We start from the raw sequence: 18,300 nt of genomic DNA, 5'->3' as shown, positions 1-18,300 counted from the left end.
CCATAAACTTCACGTTAGAAAGGGAACAAGACCAATCAATTCCTTTTCTCGATGTACGTCTGATGAGAACGAGTAATGGTTCTTTAAAAAGATCCATCTTTAGAAAGCAAACATGGAATGGCCAGCTAACCAACTTCTATAGCTGGGTTCCGTTAAGTAGGAAGAGAAACCTTATCCATTCTTTATGCCATCGCATACATCACATATGCAGTACGGAATGCATTAACGAAGAACTCGCATTCCTGAAGAAGACTTTGACGGAAAATGGTTACCCAGAATGGTTCATAGAAAAGAATATGAATAAAAGTAGTCGCGAGAAGAATTCTAGTTGTTCCGTTCCAAAGAAAAACCTTTATATAAGTCTGGAATTTAAAGGTGACCGAACATCGGACGTAATCAAAAACCGTCTAACAACAACTATTAGGAGAACATTTAACGCGGCAAAACTGCGAATATCCTTCACTAGTAGAAACTTATTTTCTGTATCCATAAAAGATAAGCTTCCGCGTCTGGTCGCCTCCATGTGCATCTACCAGTTCACCTGCTCTTGTGGAGCAAGGTACATTGGCCGTAGCCAGCGCTCGCTTTCAACTCGGATACGAGAACATATTCCAGCCTGGTTCTATAAGGGTGAAAGGAAAGCAGTTAGGAGTTCTATTCTTGAACACCTAATTGACTATAACCATTCAACAGATCCACAAATTGATTTTAAGGTTGTTTATATGATTCGTTCAAATCTACCCAGATTTCTTCGTATACAACTTTTAAAAATAGCCGAAGCTCTTGCCATCCAGGAGCTTAAACCAGAACTATGCGTACAAAAGAAGTACGTCTTATCGTTATCGTTACCTTGGCCTTAATTAGTTTGATTATCCTACCATTAATGTTATTATTATTATTATTATTATTATTATTATTATTATTATTATTATTACTGCATTCCCCTTTACTTATGTCTTATATTCTCATTGTTTTATTAATGAACGCTCATCATATCAGTTTATTTTTGTACACCTCTTTGACCTTTAATTATTATATGAAAAACATTTGAATCATCTTATTATAATCACTAAATCTATTGTTATTGTTATTATTCATATTACGTAATCTAGTATTATAACCTTTATATTAACTATATTCACATTTCCTCACGGAATTAGTACTTTTACAAAAACAAAATTTTCATATATATACGATTGTACAGCTTGATAATAAATTCGTTGAAAAGAGATCCCTTCGCTGAAATTCGTGTTTTAATTTTAACGACATATTATGCTACTGACCAATAGCAGCACGCCACGTCGGAATTCTAGAATTCTCCATCATGCTGTGATTGGCTAGGACTCTTCGGTTCCTTTTGGGCCTCTGGCAGCTCCGTTGAAGTTCTCCGAAAGCCGACTCAACAATTCTGAGCCATATCATCTAGCCTGTCCAACTATTAATCACGTAAACTTAAACCAATTAGTTCGAACCAACCAAAATACCTCATATCAACTGTTAATGATTTCATGTGTTGATACGATACGGAGACTGTTGGGCATCTGTAACACATATCTCGACCATTCAATTAAAGAGAACTCAATCGATTTGTCATCTTTGCATAGCACCCTACGTTCAAATTCAGTAACAAATGATAGGAATTTATTTGATTGACTATGTTTAAAAATGAAAAAATTCCCTTTGACTAAGGTGGTTTTACAGTTGGTGATTTCAATGAAATACTTCTCTACTGGTAACTATTTTTAAAAGGCACTTGGTATTGTTTGGCTTGTATCTTCCCATTGAAGTTTAAGACTGCAATTGATCATTCTGTTATTGGCATATTTGCATACTGTGCGTATGCCTCGATATTGCCTTAATTCACAAGCTTTTTGTAAGCAATGATGGATAGTGGATAGCAGTGGAATCTAGGAAGCGCGTTTCGTCCTACTTGGGACTCGTCAGCTGGATGTACCTGCATCTCAGGATTGACGTTCACTCTGGGACTCGAGCCCAGTACCGTTCGCTTCAAACGCTGTCGCGTTATTCACTCAGCTACTGAGTCCTGATAGCCACTTGTGCAATGGGGTGAATTTAAATTCACTATACAGCTGACGAGTCTCAAACAGGACAAAACGCGCGTCCTGGATTCCACTGCTAGCCACTGTCCATCATTATTTTTATCATGGTTTACATCTAAATTATTTTACTGTTATCGTTGAGCAAAACGTAATGTTGGCTTGGTAATAAATAGAATAGAAAGAAGTAGGTTCATAAAACTCATTTCATGAAGTGATAGTGGAAGATGGTGCAAGTTACATGATTAAGTCTGCCTTATATCACTACTAGTTTTTGGAAGAGGTAATTCTTTCGATTGCTGAATACTTATCTCATTTCGTCTGAATATTAATGTATTTGGAGAAGTTTTTTAGAAAATATGCTACCCTCTCTACTAGTTTCTTACTCTTTGTAAAATCAGTCGTTAAGATACTCGTCCTATTAGTATCTTGTGTCTCTACTGTTTTATCATCTTTTTATGATCATTTTTTGAATAGAATAAAAGTTATTTAGTCTGCTATTTTCATCTCACTAACTAATCCTTATTTCAACTAAACTTACGTAATGCATTGGATCTTATTGAAAGTATTTGTGGACGAACACTTTTATGTATGTATCGAAGATTACGTGGATTAAATAACTGACATGACACTAGTTTAGAAACTTTTCAAAACAATTAAGCAATATTTTCACAGATTGAAATCATGAGTCAGTTGAAGCTAGACCACCATTGAAAACCTGGAAGCACTGGACGGCCGTTTCGTCCTAGTATGGGACACATCAGCAGTGCGCGTCCACGATCCCGCACCACGCGGGGATCGAACCCAGGACCTACTGGCTTCGCGCGCGAGCACTTAACCATTAGACCACTGAGTCGGCATCCAACGGTGTTAATGTCTAACTTCAACCAATCCACGAAGTTGCGCCACCATATACCATTGTCTTCAGTGAGCTGATATCTCACAACAGACCTGGTTGTACTCCACTGGTAACGGCTTCCCACTAGAACGGCCGTCCAGTGCTTCCAGGTTTTCAATGGTGGTCTAGCTTCAACTGACTCATGATTTCAATCTGTGAAAATTTCTAAAAATCTCCACAAACCCCTTCTGATAATTAAGCAATAGTCAGGTGACTTCTATTTTGAAACTTCTCTGGGTTGCTTACGTATGACTAGTCGTCAGTAATAACCCTAAAACCTTCATTTTACAAAGTTAATCTAGAAATATATATGAAGATTAGTATTTTTGTTTCCAAAATCTTAATTTTTCCTATTCACTGAACTATTTACGTCGTTGGATATTCCTCGGCTACATGGGACATAACCATACATATGGATGAAACTTAATTGTTAACAATATACAATTGGAGACATAATTTACTCGCATTATTTTAGTTCATTCCTAATTGTATCTATCGTTTTCCCCAAATTTCTCTTTATCAATGATCAATTCACTCGTCAAGTATTAAGATATGCGTTTCATTGCAAACTTTTGTAGCTATCAATAATACAAAAAAGCTATACGCTTTTTTCTATATCGATTAAGCTTTATATTAAGAAACAATCTACATTGGTTGACAGTATCAATTTCAGAAGGGATATTAAAGACGTTGAGTTACTAATATTTTCTATGTGAAAGTTTAACTAAATGTCACTTAAGTACTGTAGTGTGTGCTACTGATGTCGATAGATATATAAGTAGTATGTATCATCAATCAAAAGTGGAATATCTAGCAGCGGAAGGTTAAGAAATTCGAAGAAAAAAGAAGAAGAACAGTGAATGATTAGTGTGGAAATGCAGGACCAACCAAGTCTGAGACAATTAATGGCCATTTTGTAAATGAAGAATTTATTGTATGGTTCTCAGATTTTACTAAGATGTTCTATAATGTTGCGTTCAAATACATTCGATCATCCTCACTTGTGTTCTCGTTCACTAGAGTATTATCTATTTGCTCTATCAACTGATTAGTCGGAAAAAATTCATGAATTTGAATAAGGTTAAAAGTCATAACTCAGAGAGTAAATTTCTAAAGAATTCCAGCAAACTATTCGTCAGGGTGGTCAATGGGTGAATTCAAAGAAGCTCAGAAAGAGCCGAAGATATTCCATGCAATCATCTTTTAGAAGAATATGTCATAATCTATACATGTAGCTTCCCTATTGGACAAATGCTAAAACCCCCTGTATACGGATTGAGTGACTATAATGATGATTTTGCTTTTACTAAAAACTATAAATCCCTAAGAGTTTTGTACCATATTTTACACTGTTTGGTATAACATTCCTTTCACTTGTCTTCTCATTTGTGATTTGGAAGGTTCTAGCGTTCGAGTACTCAAGTTTTACACGGTATATCTTTATCTCTATGGGAAATTATCTACATTAGATCTACTTTTCGCTCAGAAATGAATTTGTGATCAGTTTCCTACTTACTATGCACACTTTCATAATGTTAAAAACAACCATATGATGTAATATTTTTCAAAATAATATCATAGTTTTAACGTTAAATAAATAAAACAGAATGGCAATGCAATAATTTCAATTAGATTAGAGACTATGATAATTATAAAAGGTGTTTAATGCTATTAGTAAATATTTATTCTTCGTGTTTCTAACTGTTAGTAAACTGTTATATGGTAATATCTCGTATAGAATAACACCTATCTGGCTTATAGTACAAAGTGACCTTTGTGATTTATATAAATACAGTAACTGGTTTAAATTAAATATTACGTAATTCGGCTACATTTGGATAGGGAGAAATCAAATTAAAAGAAGTTTGGATGTCCAGTGTCAATAGAAGTTAGATGATTTTACAAATAATTGACCACTGAGTAGTGATCAATGCCATGTGTGTCAGGTCCTTCTTAGTGCAGATCGAATCCCATCGACCAAGTTGCGATGTGGTCACTAGTCTAGGTGATTTAACATTCCATGCACAATGTTGAGATAAGATAGTGGTTGGAAGTAGTCAACAGTAAACCCTGGACCCATGTTTCGTGCTATTTGCCACTCCTCAGAAAGGTGTTACTGTAATGTTGAGGGAACTGATGCTCCCTGGCATATTCGATGCCGTGTCACCCAGATTACCACTGAGCTATCCAGGTCTCGATTAAACTCCTGTGGGTCTGAGATATATTTACAACGGATTGATTACTTGGAGGTGATCAATGTCATGTATGTCACGTCCTGCTTAGTGCAGATCGAATCCTGTCGACAAAGTTAAATGAAGTTTTAAAAGTATTCACAAGTATTTTCTGTTATTCATTGATACTTTTAACAGTGCCGATTGATGGTGATAACTTCTATCACTAAAAATGATATATTTCATATAATCAGATAGAATCGATAAATTTTTTCCGATTTTGTTTAGTTTTATCAATGAGCTCCTACAAATTAAGTGCTTCTGATAGTTTGAACTACTAAAGGCAAAATTTTATGGCGATACTGAGGCATACTAAAAACCAATTTTTATTATACTAAGAATAGTCAAATAATCAAAATTTTAGATTCCTTTTCAGCTGTGGATCGGAAATTGTTAATGTTAGTCCCATTGGTCGGGAACAATTAGTTAGGTTTTTTGTAGCCCTGAATAGGACTCCAGTTTGATCGTTTCTGATTGCTTGTTACTGAAATATGCATGTCGTCTGTCTTCGTATAAAATTATCGAATTAGTCTGCTTGAGTGTATATAACGGAATTAAACAAGTCGAATACGAGAATGGGTTTTTGAATGCATATATTTTGCACACTTATTGATCGGGACAAGAATTCGGAGGGATGAAGTGAATAGAAGAGATCGAAGGGAAATGACGCACGGTGGAGAAGGCATGTGATTCAACTCTATTTAATCAAGCGCTAACTAATAGTTATAGCCAGATAAAAATACGTTACAGACATGTGATGAATAGGATTAGATGTGTACACATATGCGCTCATATAAAAACAGTCAGAGTTGATAAGTGAATAATTAACAAGTTCAAAACGGGACTCAAGATAGATAGATCGGTAAGGTATATGGGCTTTCAGTTTCAGTTTGGAAAGAACAAGAGACTTGATGGTCTGTGTCAGTCCTGAAAATGGTGGTCTCTCAGTTGATCCAACTTTCTTTTGAAAGAGTCGACAGATAGAACCTCAACCCCATGCTGAGTTAGTGAATTCCACTCGTTGATGATTCGATGGGAAAGTCGATGGTCAGCTGACAAGTAATTTGTTCTCGGCTTATGAACTTTTTTGGAGTGTCCTCGTAAATTCTCTGTTTTGGAAGACAAGAAAAATGAGGGCATATTAGGTGCAAATTTATCACTAAGCAATTTGAAAATTGTGATCAAGTCGCCTCTAGTTCTACGATATGACAACGGGAATAGTTTTAGCTTAGCCAGTGAAGCATCATACAGAAGCTTCACTATTCCGGGAATCAGCTTAGTTGCTGTACTCTGAACCTATTCCAAAAGCTGACTGTCTTTTTTTAAGTAGGGGCTAGCCGCTTGTATGCAGTACTCAAGTTTAGGACGAACGAACACTGTATACAAAGTCAAAAACGTCTTAGCGTCGACATGACTAAAAGCCCTAACTATTGACCATAACGTTCTAAAACTTTTGGCGGTTATTGCACGGCAGTGTGCAGTAGTCTTTAAGTCTTAACTAACGATAACTCCTAAGTCATTATATGTCTGGACGACAGGTAGTTCAGTGTTATTCATCGTGTATGTATCTGTGCCTTGATGACCGATATGCATCACAACACACTTGGAAGTATTTATCGGCAACTGCCATATTTGAAACCATTCAGATAACTTCTTCAGGTCATTTTGAAGTTCTAAGTTATCACTCTTACATCGTATCGTTTTCCATATCTTGACATAGTCAGCATATAGCAAGACCGATGATGATAGGAGACAAGGAAGGTCATTTACATACAAGCGGAATAGCACTGGCCCCAAAACTGTACCCTGGGGCACTCCACTAAGCACAGTTTCCTAGCTAGATAACTTTGAGTTCACCCGAACTCTTTGTTGACGCCCAACTAAGAAGTTTTTTATCCACATCAATAAATTGCCTCCAATCCCGACTTTTCTTAACTTATATAACAGCCGGTTGTGCGGAACTTTGTCAAAAGCTTTACTGAAATCAGTGAAGGCGACGTCTACAGGTAGCTTTTGGTCCTTAAGAGCGAACCAGCTTTCACGAGCCACTAATAAGTTAGTGAGACAAGAATAACCTATTCTGAAGCCGTGCTGCTTCTCCGAGAGGATCCGGTTTTTATCGAGATACTCAAACAGCTCCTTCCGAATAATCTTTTCTAAGATTTTAACAACCACACTAGTTAGGCTAACGGGGCGGTAGTTCTCAGGTTTGTGTTTCGTACCTGTTTTGAAGACAGGACTTACTATGGCGTTTTTCCAGTCTTTCGGTAAACGACCCTGCGTAACGGATAGGTTAAAGCATGTACTTAAAGGGCTTGCAAAGAAGTTAGATAATTCCTTCAGTAGCCTAGGATGTAATTCATCGAGCCCCGTGGATTTACCTATGTCAAGATTATTTAGAATACCAAAGACATTTAGTTCTTTAATGGTCACGCTATCCAGTGTATGTATGGGGGGATCTGTATACGCTGATGGGAAGGGCGCTTCTATGGTGTATACGTTGCTAAAGTAGTTTGAGAACACTTGGGCCTTACCAAGGTCGTCTTCCACTAATGATGAAGCAGTAATGTCGCCCCATAGAGCAGGAATATTTCCTTCTCTCTTTGTCCTTTCGTCTATATAACAATATAAGCGTTTAGGACATTCTACGGAGTCCTTAACAATCTTTTCTTCGTACAATTTTCTAGACTTACGGAGGGTCGAGGCACAAGTATTCCGAGCCTTTCGATACTGAGATTTTGACTCATCAGACCCCAGTAACCTAAATCTATCCCACATTTTCTTCTTCTTACGGAGAAGGATACGGACCTCCCTACTGAACCATGGTGGTGGGTTTTTCGACCCCTTTGGTATAGTCCAAGGGATGTGGGTGTGTGGTAACTTTTAAGTATGAATTTCGAAATGCGTCCCAGGCCGTTTCAACTGAGGACTCTGGGTCTATTGTCCAATCTACTAACGATGCTGAATGCATGATATCTGGTATGTTTGCTTTCCAGACGTTGGGTCTCGACTGGAATGACGCGTCCTCATGACTGGCAGTTATATGGAAGTCGAAAATTAAAACTGCGTGGTCACTTTTACCTAGGGGTGGCATATGATGGAGTTTCGCAACATCATCCTCATAGTGACTCAGTATAAGATCTAATAAGGATGATACAGTGTCCGGATCGTACCTTGTCGCTTCTTTCGCATGTTGCACTAGAGCACATGTGATAACCCCATCAACTAGTTCCTGCTCGAAAGAATTCTCCGACGATTTAGTTCGCAGATTTTCCCAGTCTACCATAGGTGCATTGAAGTCCCCTAGGATTAGACATCGACCACTTTGGGACCAAGTATTGAGACTGCTTAACAAGATCTCATTTGCCTCACAGCTTGGACTGCGATAGACCAAACCAACCAGCAGCTCTTGTCCCTTGCATTTCAAGCGGCAACTAACTAATTCACACGTCCCACTCTCATGGGATACACTATCGATAATGGCGAATGGGATAGCATTCCCAATGAATAGAGCTACTCCCCCTCCTTTGCGCTTTTGTGTTCTGTCGGCCCTTACTAACGTAAAACCCTCGAAATCAAGTTCCATACTATCTATAGCCTGTGTCAGCCAGGTTTCTGTAACTGCGATTATGTCTGGCTTTGTAGAGTCAATCTGTACACCTAGTTCTGATCTCTTATCAAGTAAGCTTCGGGCATTGGTGTAACAGATCCGAAGCCTGTTTAAGTGCCTTCGTGCTTCACCCAGAGTGACTTCGGCATCATTCTCTGTCGAAGTCTTACAACCCGAAAATTTACAATTTTCAGGTCATTTTCGCCAGCGTCTAACCTTAATTGTAGTTCTTTCTCGGCTTCCCATCTTTTAACACGGTCTGCCAACGGTAGGTCCTTTCGGATAAAGACTCCTGAACCCTTTAATTTGTGCCCATTCTGTAAAATTAGGTCACGTTCGTTCGAAGAGCTGAATACTACTTTAAGCAGTCTGGAATGATTTGGTTTCGAGTCCGCCAGACTTCCTAGTCTGTACACCTTTAGCAAGGTGACCCCGGTCATATTTTGAGGTATGAGTTGATTAAGCAGCTGCCTAATTAGTACAATGTCATGCTCTAAACGAGCTTTAGGTTCAGAGCTCTCGCTCTCCTTGATTCTATGGAAAATAGCTGATCTGTCGCTATGATCAGCTTTCGATATTTCAACTACTTTTACGGGGACAGGGTTCCCTTTTATATCCCTACTTTTCTTCCTTACAACCTGTACCCATTCGTCAATGGTGCTGGTAGAAGCAATAACAGTTGCATCAAACCTAGTGTTGGATTTTCGGGGGTTGTCGACGACCTGAGAGGTCAGGTTATGTTTACCACTTGAAACCGATCGAGCCTTGCGATTGCGGCTTATAGGTGTTTCCTGTTTGATCCCATCTGGGAGACGGGGAACAGAAGACCCTACTTTTCTTGAGCTTTTGTTTAAGGCAGGCCTCTTTGGAGACTGCCTTTCCTTCTTTGACGAGCGTGAGTCATCTATCATGGAACTAACCTTAGTTTCCTTCACGTTGATTGGCGTGTCGACAGATCGAGTGCTGATTGACGTGTTCCGACTATGCTTGCTAAAACACTTCTTTGCAGCATCAACCAGTGAGATGGCCTCGGTTAACAAGCTGTTTACATCCGAGCAGCACTGTTGACTAAGCCATACACAACCCTTCTTACTGAACCGTTTGAAAGCAGCAGGCGTTAAGTTCGTGCAAACTTCGTGGTACCAACCTTTGCACTCGTCGCACTGCATGCCGCTTTCAACAGGATAACGACAGCCCGGACGTTGGCAACTGCTCTTTTTACACCGTCCGGTCATTTAGGAGGGGTTCTTTTTCAAGATGCGATGATACTCAGAAACAAAAAAAATAATCAATGACCAAAAAAGTGAAGAGCTGTAGATTGCTAGGACCGGAGCTATAAAGCTCTCTCGTAGAAATTGGCACATTTATTTTGAAAATGTGTTTTCAAAAACAACACTGAAGTGGTATGTGGATAGTGTTAACAAGTAGGGGAATATTGTTCTATACGTGGTGAAGTACAGTGTCACGTGAAAGGCTATTGTATGATATGAATGTGTCGTACTTATGAAAAAGAACACTTGAATATCATAAAAGCGCGGACAAAAATGGAATTATAAGCAAGTTAATAAGCGTACAAAAAATTAAACTAAATCGTTTATGGGTATGACAGTGGAATAATTCTTGAAAACACGTAGAGTAGAATATGACAAATTGGCCTATGGTGCCGACTAACTTACAAGAAGAAAGAACAGTAAAATATGAAAATATCCTAACAAACCTCATTACAGTAAATTGCGTCGATTAGCGATGAGTGGACTCAAATTTAAATACATAGTGTTCCCGTTCGTAAGATAAGAATAGTCAAACCATTGAAGATGGAACAGAATCGAGGAGATCAGAAGTTGTATCTGAGATTGCCAATATATCGGAATTGTCTGATCTAGTCTGGCTAGTGATTGCAATAGATGTTGAGCACGGCGTCTCCACACGTTATCTGGTGCGGATGCATGACCTAGCGCCTTCAGCTAGGCGAGTCCACTAAAACTAATCTGGTCAGCATCCAATGTCGAAATCTTACAGAGATATTTATTTTGGGGATTTATTTACCGCTACACCATGAAATGATAACTGCATCGGTGGGTGATATTCTTTGCTGTACTGCAGTTGATAGTAACCATAAAATTTGAAGTCAGTGTACGTTGTCGTTTGCGTTATGACAAATGCATCGAGTTATCAATAAATATGTATTGATAGAATGACCAGAGTAACAAATTAGTGAATTAGGCGACGAGATACGTAGAATCGTATTACTTTTGGTCGTGAAGACCCGAGTGTTTTGTGTGGCTTGAGAGGTATGCGCTCAATCTCGTTTATTACAAAACAGTACTAAGGCGTGATAAAAATAATACATATGATTATCGATGACTATGAGACTGAATTGGATGTGTCAAACAAGAGAGTATCTTTAAGAGTTCATCACTAGACTCTGTGTTCTGATACACAGTGTGACTGAAACAATATTAATTGCAGTGATCGGATAATATTTATGGGTGATGAACGATGCAGCATGTATTCATCTATGCGGATAAATAGGTAACATGAACGTAACCGTTACTAGTCAACTAGTAGAGTAAGAGGCATTCACAGACATAATAGGAGGCAATATCGAAATGAAAAATGTCTGGTGTGGTAACATAAAAAAGTGACCTCCACTAAGTGAATGAGTGTAAAAATCGGCCAAAAATGATATGGAAAAAGTGGGACGAACTCATTTTACGTTACTGAATGATAAAATATTGTTCACTGAGTTTCAAATGTCATAACATGGAGTGTTTGTAAAATTACAATTTGTTCAGTGAGTGATATGACAGCATAAAGTGTCAACACGGACAAAAACAATAAATCCAGGTTAGGTGATAATCTGACATTAATGTGATAATGAGACCACGATAATTATTTGAACCACAATGGAACAATCCGTTAGATAGTTCAATGAGTAGAGCTGTTATGAGGACAAAATGTCGATAAGACAATAACATTTGATCTTGTCCATGTCGAGCTGCACAGGCTTTCCTGAGTGAGTCGCATTGAAGGTTGAGCTGGCTTCGCTGCCTTTGTTTGTCGAAAGTATAGAGTGCACAAGTTTCTTCATCGACGTAGCTTGCTGAGTTACGTTCGTCGTCGACAGATTCACCACTTTAGTGGCCGTATATCTGACTCCAGATCAAAAGTCTATGTGTTCGAATCACGTCTTGTTGGCCAATTCTGAAGTGGCTTTTCTTCGTCAGTCGATCACCTCGATAACCGTTATAATATAAATCTCAACGGTTTTAAAAATCAGAAGGCAGCGAGAAGCGGCAACTACAGTTTGTTAGCGGATAGCACAGATCACAAAGCTATAAGCACATCGAGCAAATTTGAAGCAGAAAGGTGAATAAGTACATGCGATCAATTGTATAAGCAAATTTGCAGTTAAATTTTACAAGGACTCAGCAAAACAAAGCAAAGGCTAATAATAGGATTTGAATACATGCATACATGGTGAGGAGGATGAATCATCGGTCCATATTCAAGCAATCAACATCTTGTGGGGATAGACCTCGTTCCCTCGTTCTATTATCGTTTGTGATTGAGCTAACTGATATTTAGATCAAATATTACCTACATTTATAGACTGTGAGTGAGAATACACACCTTATACTGGATTACATTATTGGAGAGTTCGTCAACCAGATTGGAATGATCAAGCATTTATAATTGTGGTTTCTTAGTAACAGACCAAAGCCTAACACGCATCAATTTGGTGAACTTAAGTAAAGTCCCAACTTTCTATTGTATTTGTAATAATTAACTTATATATATTGACATTACTATTGATCTTTATTGACTTTGTTGATACTTTTTGCGTTTATATATCGTCTGGTCCACCACAATCTTAGCTAGACTCAGCCGTGTGATCTAGTGATCATAACGGTACAAAGAAATGTGCGAATTGTTACGGTTCAAATAACATTGTCTGTTAAGTTACTAAAAGGACTTATCCGAAATAAACCGTGATCGAAATTGGTTGTAGGATAGCCGATATGCGGTAACATGAAAGGAATGCTTGTCAACCTCTAATTTATCGTACATGTTGTTTTATACAGAACCAATGGTTTGGATGCCGGATACGTTCTGCCTAGTGTGACGTCACCACCTTTGGTGATGAAAAATATAGAATCCAGAGGTTATGAACCGAAAGTCCTTCATTTATGAAAATACACTGTTTGTCATTTTTGCTATCAAATCTTTGACTATGAGTTTACAACTAAACTAGTTAAGGGACCCAGATATAGTAGGCTTTTGTAGTTTATATATAATCTATATAATGCCGACTTTATTTGACCTTAATTTTGGATAGACCGATTACTCTATTATTACTTAGCTGTTTTGTGTACTAAAATATTTGTCCTAGTCAAGTAGTTACTAGTAGCTCTGGGAGTTTGAACATATCCTTGCGTATACTCGGATGTTCAACTTTTACTATAGGCTGTCTAATAGCCTATTTATTCACCTGTGTTTACCATATTGCTTATCTGACATAAGAAATGTCTCATACTTAATAGTAACAATTCTGCTTTGTAATTGGTAGAAAAACTGTCTGCCGATCCTCAAACAGTATGTACTGAGACTTTTCAGGCTGTATACCCTCTTGTAGTTCAGCTGAACCTTAAGCACTATAATTAAAGCTGAAAGATGACTAGTAGTCCTAAACATCAATGAAAACGTTCAAATAACCAGGAAGATCGAACAGCTCAACCTTTTCTAGCTTAAAGCTCATTTTCACAGTTCAATGTTAGTATGCGAAACGAAAATGATAGGCATAACAAAAAAGACGAATGATTGTCACTCGCAATGTCGAAATGGTCTTCATTAGTGTTGAAATAAGGTTGTTAATCATCCAATACACTGAGATGCGATTGTCGAGTACTTACAAAGTTATTTATCTTGTGCAGTAATTCATCAGTGAGAACTCTTATCGAATCACTTTTATCATTACCAAATTGTCCAAGAGAGGACAAATTGTATTTTCGTTCCCAGTTTTGACATTGTACCCGGTAACCAGCGGAAATGGTCGTAAATTATTTTCGAAACAATGGTAATCTACGATGAATTAAGTATATCGTTATTTGTCATTTTGCCAACTAACATGATAAATGCAGTTTTCCTTGACAAAAACAGCACTCCATCACCCTACACATTTCAGAAGTTGCTGCCTACTGTGATAAAAGAAAACCTTTGTGTTTAGCTCACCATTTTATTTATTAGATGCTGAGTAGTTTTTCGGTGATGTTTATGAACTTTAATGTTGTATCAGACCAAAGCATAGAATCGAAGACATCGAAGAATGAAGTAGGTAATGAGTTGATTTTCGCTCATACGCACCAAGATTGCTGACGTGGTTCTGTTACTTCCTTAAATGGACGCTAATCGTTTCAAGACAAAAATCCGCTTGAGTTTGTTGTCTTGTCATCCATGGTGGCTGTGCTGAGTGATGTTGATCGGGAATACCCACCATTTGCTTGGTGAATTGTTCTCTTTCCCAGGTATATATGCACTCGAATCTCATTATTAGTTTTCGCCTTTCCTAGCTGAGTTTTATTCGATCTGACTATAAATTTGCCTCAGTATTTGTTCGCATACACACATTCTCCTCTCTGCTTCAAATTAGTTCAATGTGCTGATAACTTTGTCTTCTGTGCTATCCCCTAATAAGATGTAGTTGCCGCTTCTTATAACCTTCTGATTTCAAACACCATTCAGATTTATACAATAACGGTTACAAAGGTGATTGACTAACGAAGCAGAGTTATTGCAGTAGCTTCAATTCATTAGTTCTCAGGAAGAGGATTCCTAATTCATATGATTATTCCGTTTCCAGATTCACCTTTCTTGTTACATGAAAACGCCGATAAAATGAAAATTTCTCAACACCTTTAGCTATTAGGGCCAGCATTTCTAGTGAGGAACTACACTGTAGTATCCATCTAAGCGTATAGCTTTCATGTAATTCCGAAGAGCAAACGTCGAGTGTTTTAGGAGAATTGAAGCAGTCTAGGAATACTGAATATCCATTGTGATTTCGGTGAGGTGAGGATAAACTTCACTCTTTTTTGCAATTAGGACCTGACGGCCAACCAATGTGAATTGGGGCATTCTCATAAAACCTATCATAATCCATGATGGAGGGTTTGTTTTGCTATTTAATGTTTTTGCTGGCCCAAGTGAAAAATATAAGGTTTTCTACCGCGAATTTACCATTCCATCTAAATTCCCTGATACGGCCAAGAATGGGGAGAGTCCGTCCTCCCTCTCCAAATGCTTTTACATGGCCATGCGTATAAAGCCTCTGTCAGGGAAGTCTTACTAACTCCGTTCTCGTGGAGAGGATGTTGATTACGAAACTGAGAAGACGAAAAGCAAATGTCCTGCAATTTAATCGGGTTGATGGATATAGAGAGTCCATCTAGAGGAGTTGGAATAGCTTGATTCCAAACCAATGGTGCACATGAGCTAAAGCATTCTGAGGAAATTAATGGCATATGAACCTATTGTTGGTCACCGGCTATCACGCTACTGCATCACCCTACGTTGTTCCATCGCCCTGTGGATCAGACCCTAAGATCAAAGGCTCGGTATGTGGCTCCCTAAGAAAATAACCTGCTTCGGTCTGGGCGCCCGGGCAGCATCACAGCCCTCAGACAAATCAAATGAGACTTGTGTGGTGCATATGTATCCGTTGCCTTCTTGTAACAGTATCTATGTGTTCAAATAAATAAATAATTAAGCCTATGGACGACACAAGTGTGGGGCAGTGAGTCATGATTGAAGAAAAACTACAACCTAGCAAAGTCGTAGTTCAGGCTAACTACTTGGTGAAAATTGCTTCAAAATATCTATAATTTATTAACCAAGTAAACAAAAACATAACCGTAATTGCCTACTACGATACACTTAAATTACTTGACAACATAGTTTATCCCAAAATATTTGTTCTTTAGGCTTCCCGTAATTTCGAGGTGAAACTCAGCCTTTTCCATAGCCAATAATTATGTTCTGTTACCCAGACATAGATTTTCATAGGTTAATGGTTTATTATTACAGTATCAAGTTTTGGTGTTTGAAGACTTGTGCGATAGTTTAACTGTGAAGGTCGCTGATGAGCCTGTCATTCAGAAGAGTTTTACCAGCAAGTCGTTATTTTCTTCGTTCACAGCATACTGAAAGTTAGTTTTTTCTACAAAAAATATATTCCTAGATTTCAGTAGGTGTTGTAGCTCACGAAAAACTTGGTGATGTTGAAAATTATCCTGGACACATCAAAACCAGTTTCTTACAAAAATATCTCCTGAGTCTTGGGAGCGGGATTGGCTGTCTGATTAACCCAAGAAGAGCTGGTAACTGAATCTTTCGTCTTCTATCCTTCAGATCTGCTCAGCACATTTGGGGAGACTAGCGGAGAACTCGCCTTGCGCCAAATATTCAATAGAATGCTGAATCATCCTGATGGTTGTCGCATATTACGGTATACATTGCTCCTTTATTGACTTTTAGTGACCGACCAACTATTCGTACTAACACAGTTGATTTAGATAGCCTTCGTAAGCTGCCTGAGGGTACGTTTGGGAAAGCGTATACGAAGTTTCTGGATAAATATGTAGGCTCTAAATTTTGATTGATCATAGCCTCAGGGTTATTCACCTGATGAAAGACACTATGTTAAATTTGTAGATGACCAAGATTTGGCTTACATCATGCTTCGGTACCGGGAAATACATGATTTGGTTCATACTTTGCTTGGTCAACCTACTGACATGCTTGGTGAAGTCGTTGTTAAATGGGTTGAAGGCATACAAACTCTTCTCCCTATGTGTTTAACTGGTGGTTACTTTGGTTCTCTGCGTCTCGCACCCAAGTTAGTATTTACTATCAATAATACATAAATAAATTTTGCCACTTGTTTGTATCGTTTAGGTTATTTACCCGGATACATTTTAAATATCCTTTTTTTGTTTATTTCAGACAAACAGAGCGTTTCGTAGAAAGCCATCTAGAGTACGCAATTCATACTGGCAGAGAAGCTCGTTTTCTAATGTGTGTTTACTTTGAGGAACATTGGGAAGATAACTTGGAAGATTTCAGGTCATCCTTAAATATTCAGTCGCCGCCACCCCCCAGAAAACTGGATTGAGATGTGTTTCGAAGCACTTTCAATTGTGACTTTGTAAATAGTGTAGTTCGATCTGTTTTTGCCAAGCAACGTTTCATTACAAATGTCTTAGCATTTTTAACTAACGTGAAGTATATGTTTGAAGTTAGTTTGCTTAGAATTTGTGTTGCCACAAGATAACATTGTGATAGCTGATAATTAATCCAATCTGTTTCGTGGTCTTTGGCACTTAATAAAGCTTTAATACCGTATCGACTGGTTTTGACTGTCATGACTTTATAAATGTATAAGTTCCTGGCATCACTTTAGACTTCGTCATATTTGATCACTAAATTTGTCTTCTTCAGGTTTGTTGTTTTGACAATACAACATTTTAAATCCGGCAGTTGCAACCTTCAGTACCGTGAAATTTTCTCTCAAATCAGTTTCTAAAGTAAAAGGATGATCTTTTTTAGTGATATTGGTGTAATACAACCTATTGTAATAGGAAACTATCTTCTACATCGTAATTATTTATCCAGTGGTTTTACCACTACTTCCTACCGGTTTTCAAGAGTCGTACTCTGATGCTAAAAACATCTCATAAGCCGGTAACATTTGGTGAAACGTAATTCTGTCTAGCCAACTTATAAAAATTCTTGGTGTGCATTTTGCATCTCCTATATATATATATATATAACACATGAGTCCATACTTGCCGTTACTTAAACCCAATATTAATTGAAATGTTAAAACATTATATGATAGTGGTGCTTAAAAAGACAATTAGTTCTTAAATAAACTCTTCAGATAAATGAATCCAATAATTAAAGTCCCCCTTAGGTACAATCCCTACCATACTATTAAGGAGTGTTTTTCCCTCTATCAAATTTAGTTTTGTTAGCTATTATCGTAGCCTCTATTGGTAATCTGCATACTATCGTTCTATTCTTGCAGAGAGGTCGACAACTCTATACTCTTGGTGTAAAACATATTTGTTGTTATACTTTGCTTGTCAACCCAATTACTGAGCAACTAATAAGTTGAATTTCCCATATTCATGTAATAATTTTTTTTCATTGTTTTAAATATGATTGAAAGGGACCTGTATATGACTTAGTAGCTCTCCTAATTATTCAGTGGTTGGAGGGCAGTGGCTGAGTGGTTAAGGAGTTCAACATTCATTCACTAAGTCCCATGTTTGAAACCCACTCTACTCCGGTTTAGGCGACCGTATTGTGTCACTCATAGATTTTTAAAGTGAAAGCTCACTAGGATCTAAACAAATATGAGAGGGCATGTAAGTACTTCACAGTCATTTATGTTGCGAAATGAAGATATCTCTTAGAACTTATTTGGGTCATATAAAGATGAGT

General features: G+C 37.9%; 1 protein-coding gene across 2 annotated transcripts; it reads left to right on the top strand.

The window, feature by feature from the left end:
• Window positions 1-15,914: 15,914 nt before the first annotated feature.
• Window positions 15,915-17,870, top strand: COQ4_1 (Ubiquinone biosynthesis protein). Of its 2 annotated transcripts, XM_051214078.1 has the most exons (6): window positions 15,915-16,001; window positions 16,041-16,172; window positions 16,204-16,300; window positions 16,330-16,432; window positions 16,467-16,690; window positions 16,798-17,870. In XM_051214078.1, exons 1-6 carry the CDS (start codon window positions 15,935-15,937, stop codon window positions 16,964-16,966), a joined length of 792 nt encoding a protein of 263 aa, XP_051067198.1. In that variant the 5' UTR covers window positions 15,915-15,934; the 3' UTR covers window positions 16,967-17,870. The 2 variants fall into 2 exon arrangements, with proteins under 2 accessions (XP_051067198.1, XP_051067199.1); XM_051214079.1 differs by having other exon boundaries at window positions 16,034-16,172; window positions 16,467-17,870.
• The last annotated feature ends 430 nt before the right edge of the window (window positions 17,871-18,300 follow it).

This window comes from Schistosoma haematobium, chromosome 2 (assembly GCF_000699445.3).
Source record: "Schistosoma haematobium chromosome 2, whole genome shotgun sequence".
NCBI lineage: Eukaryota > Metazoa > Platyhelminthes > Trematoda > Strigeidida > Schistosomatidae > Schistosoma > Schistosoma haematobium.
This window is presented reverse-complemented; position numbering and strand designations above follow the sequence as displayed.

Bases quoted from the DNA above. Each gene is read 5' to 3' on its own strand.
- COQ4_1 (XM_051214078.1), top strand. From the start codon at position 15,935: ATGAGCCTGTCATTCAGAAGAGTTTTACCAGCAAGTCGTTATTTTCTT. The intron at 16,002-16,040 runs GTTAGTTTTTTC...CCTAGATTTCAG, and splicing joins TCGTTCACAGCATACTGAAA to TAGGTGTTGTAGCTCACGAA. The intron at 16,301-16,329 runs GTATACATTGCT...ATTGACTTTTAG, and splicing joins GATGGTTGTCGCATATTACG to TGACCGACCAACTATTCGTA.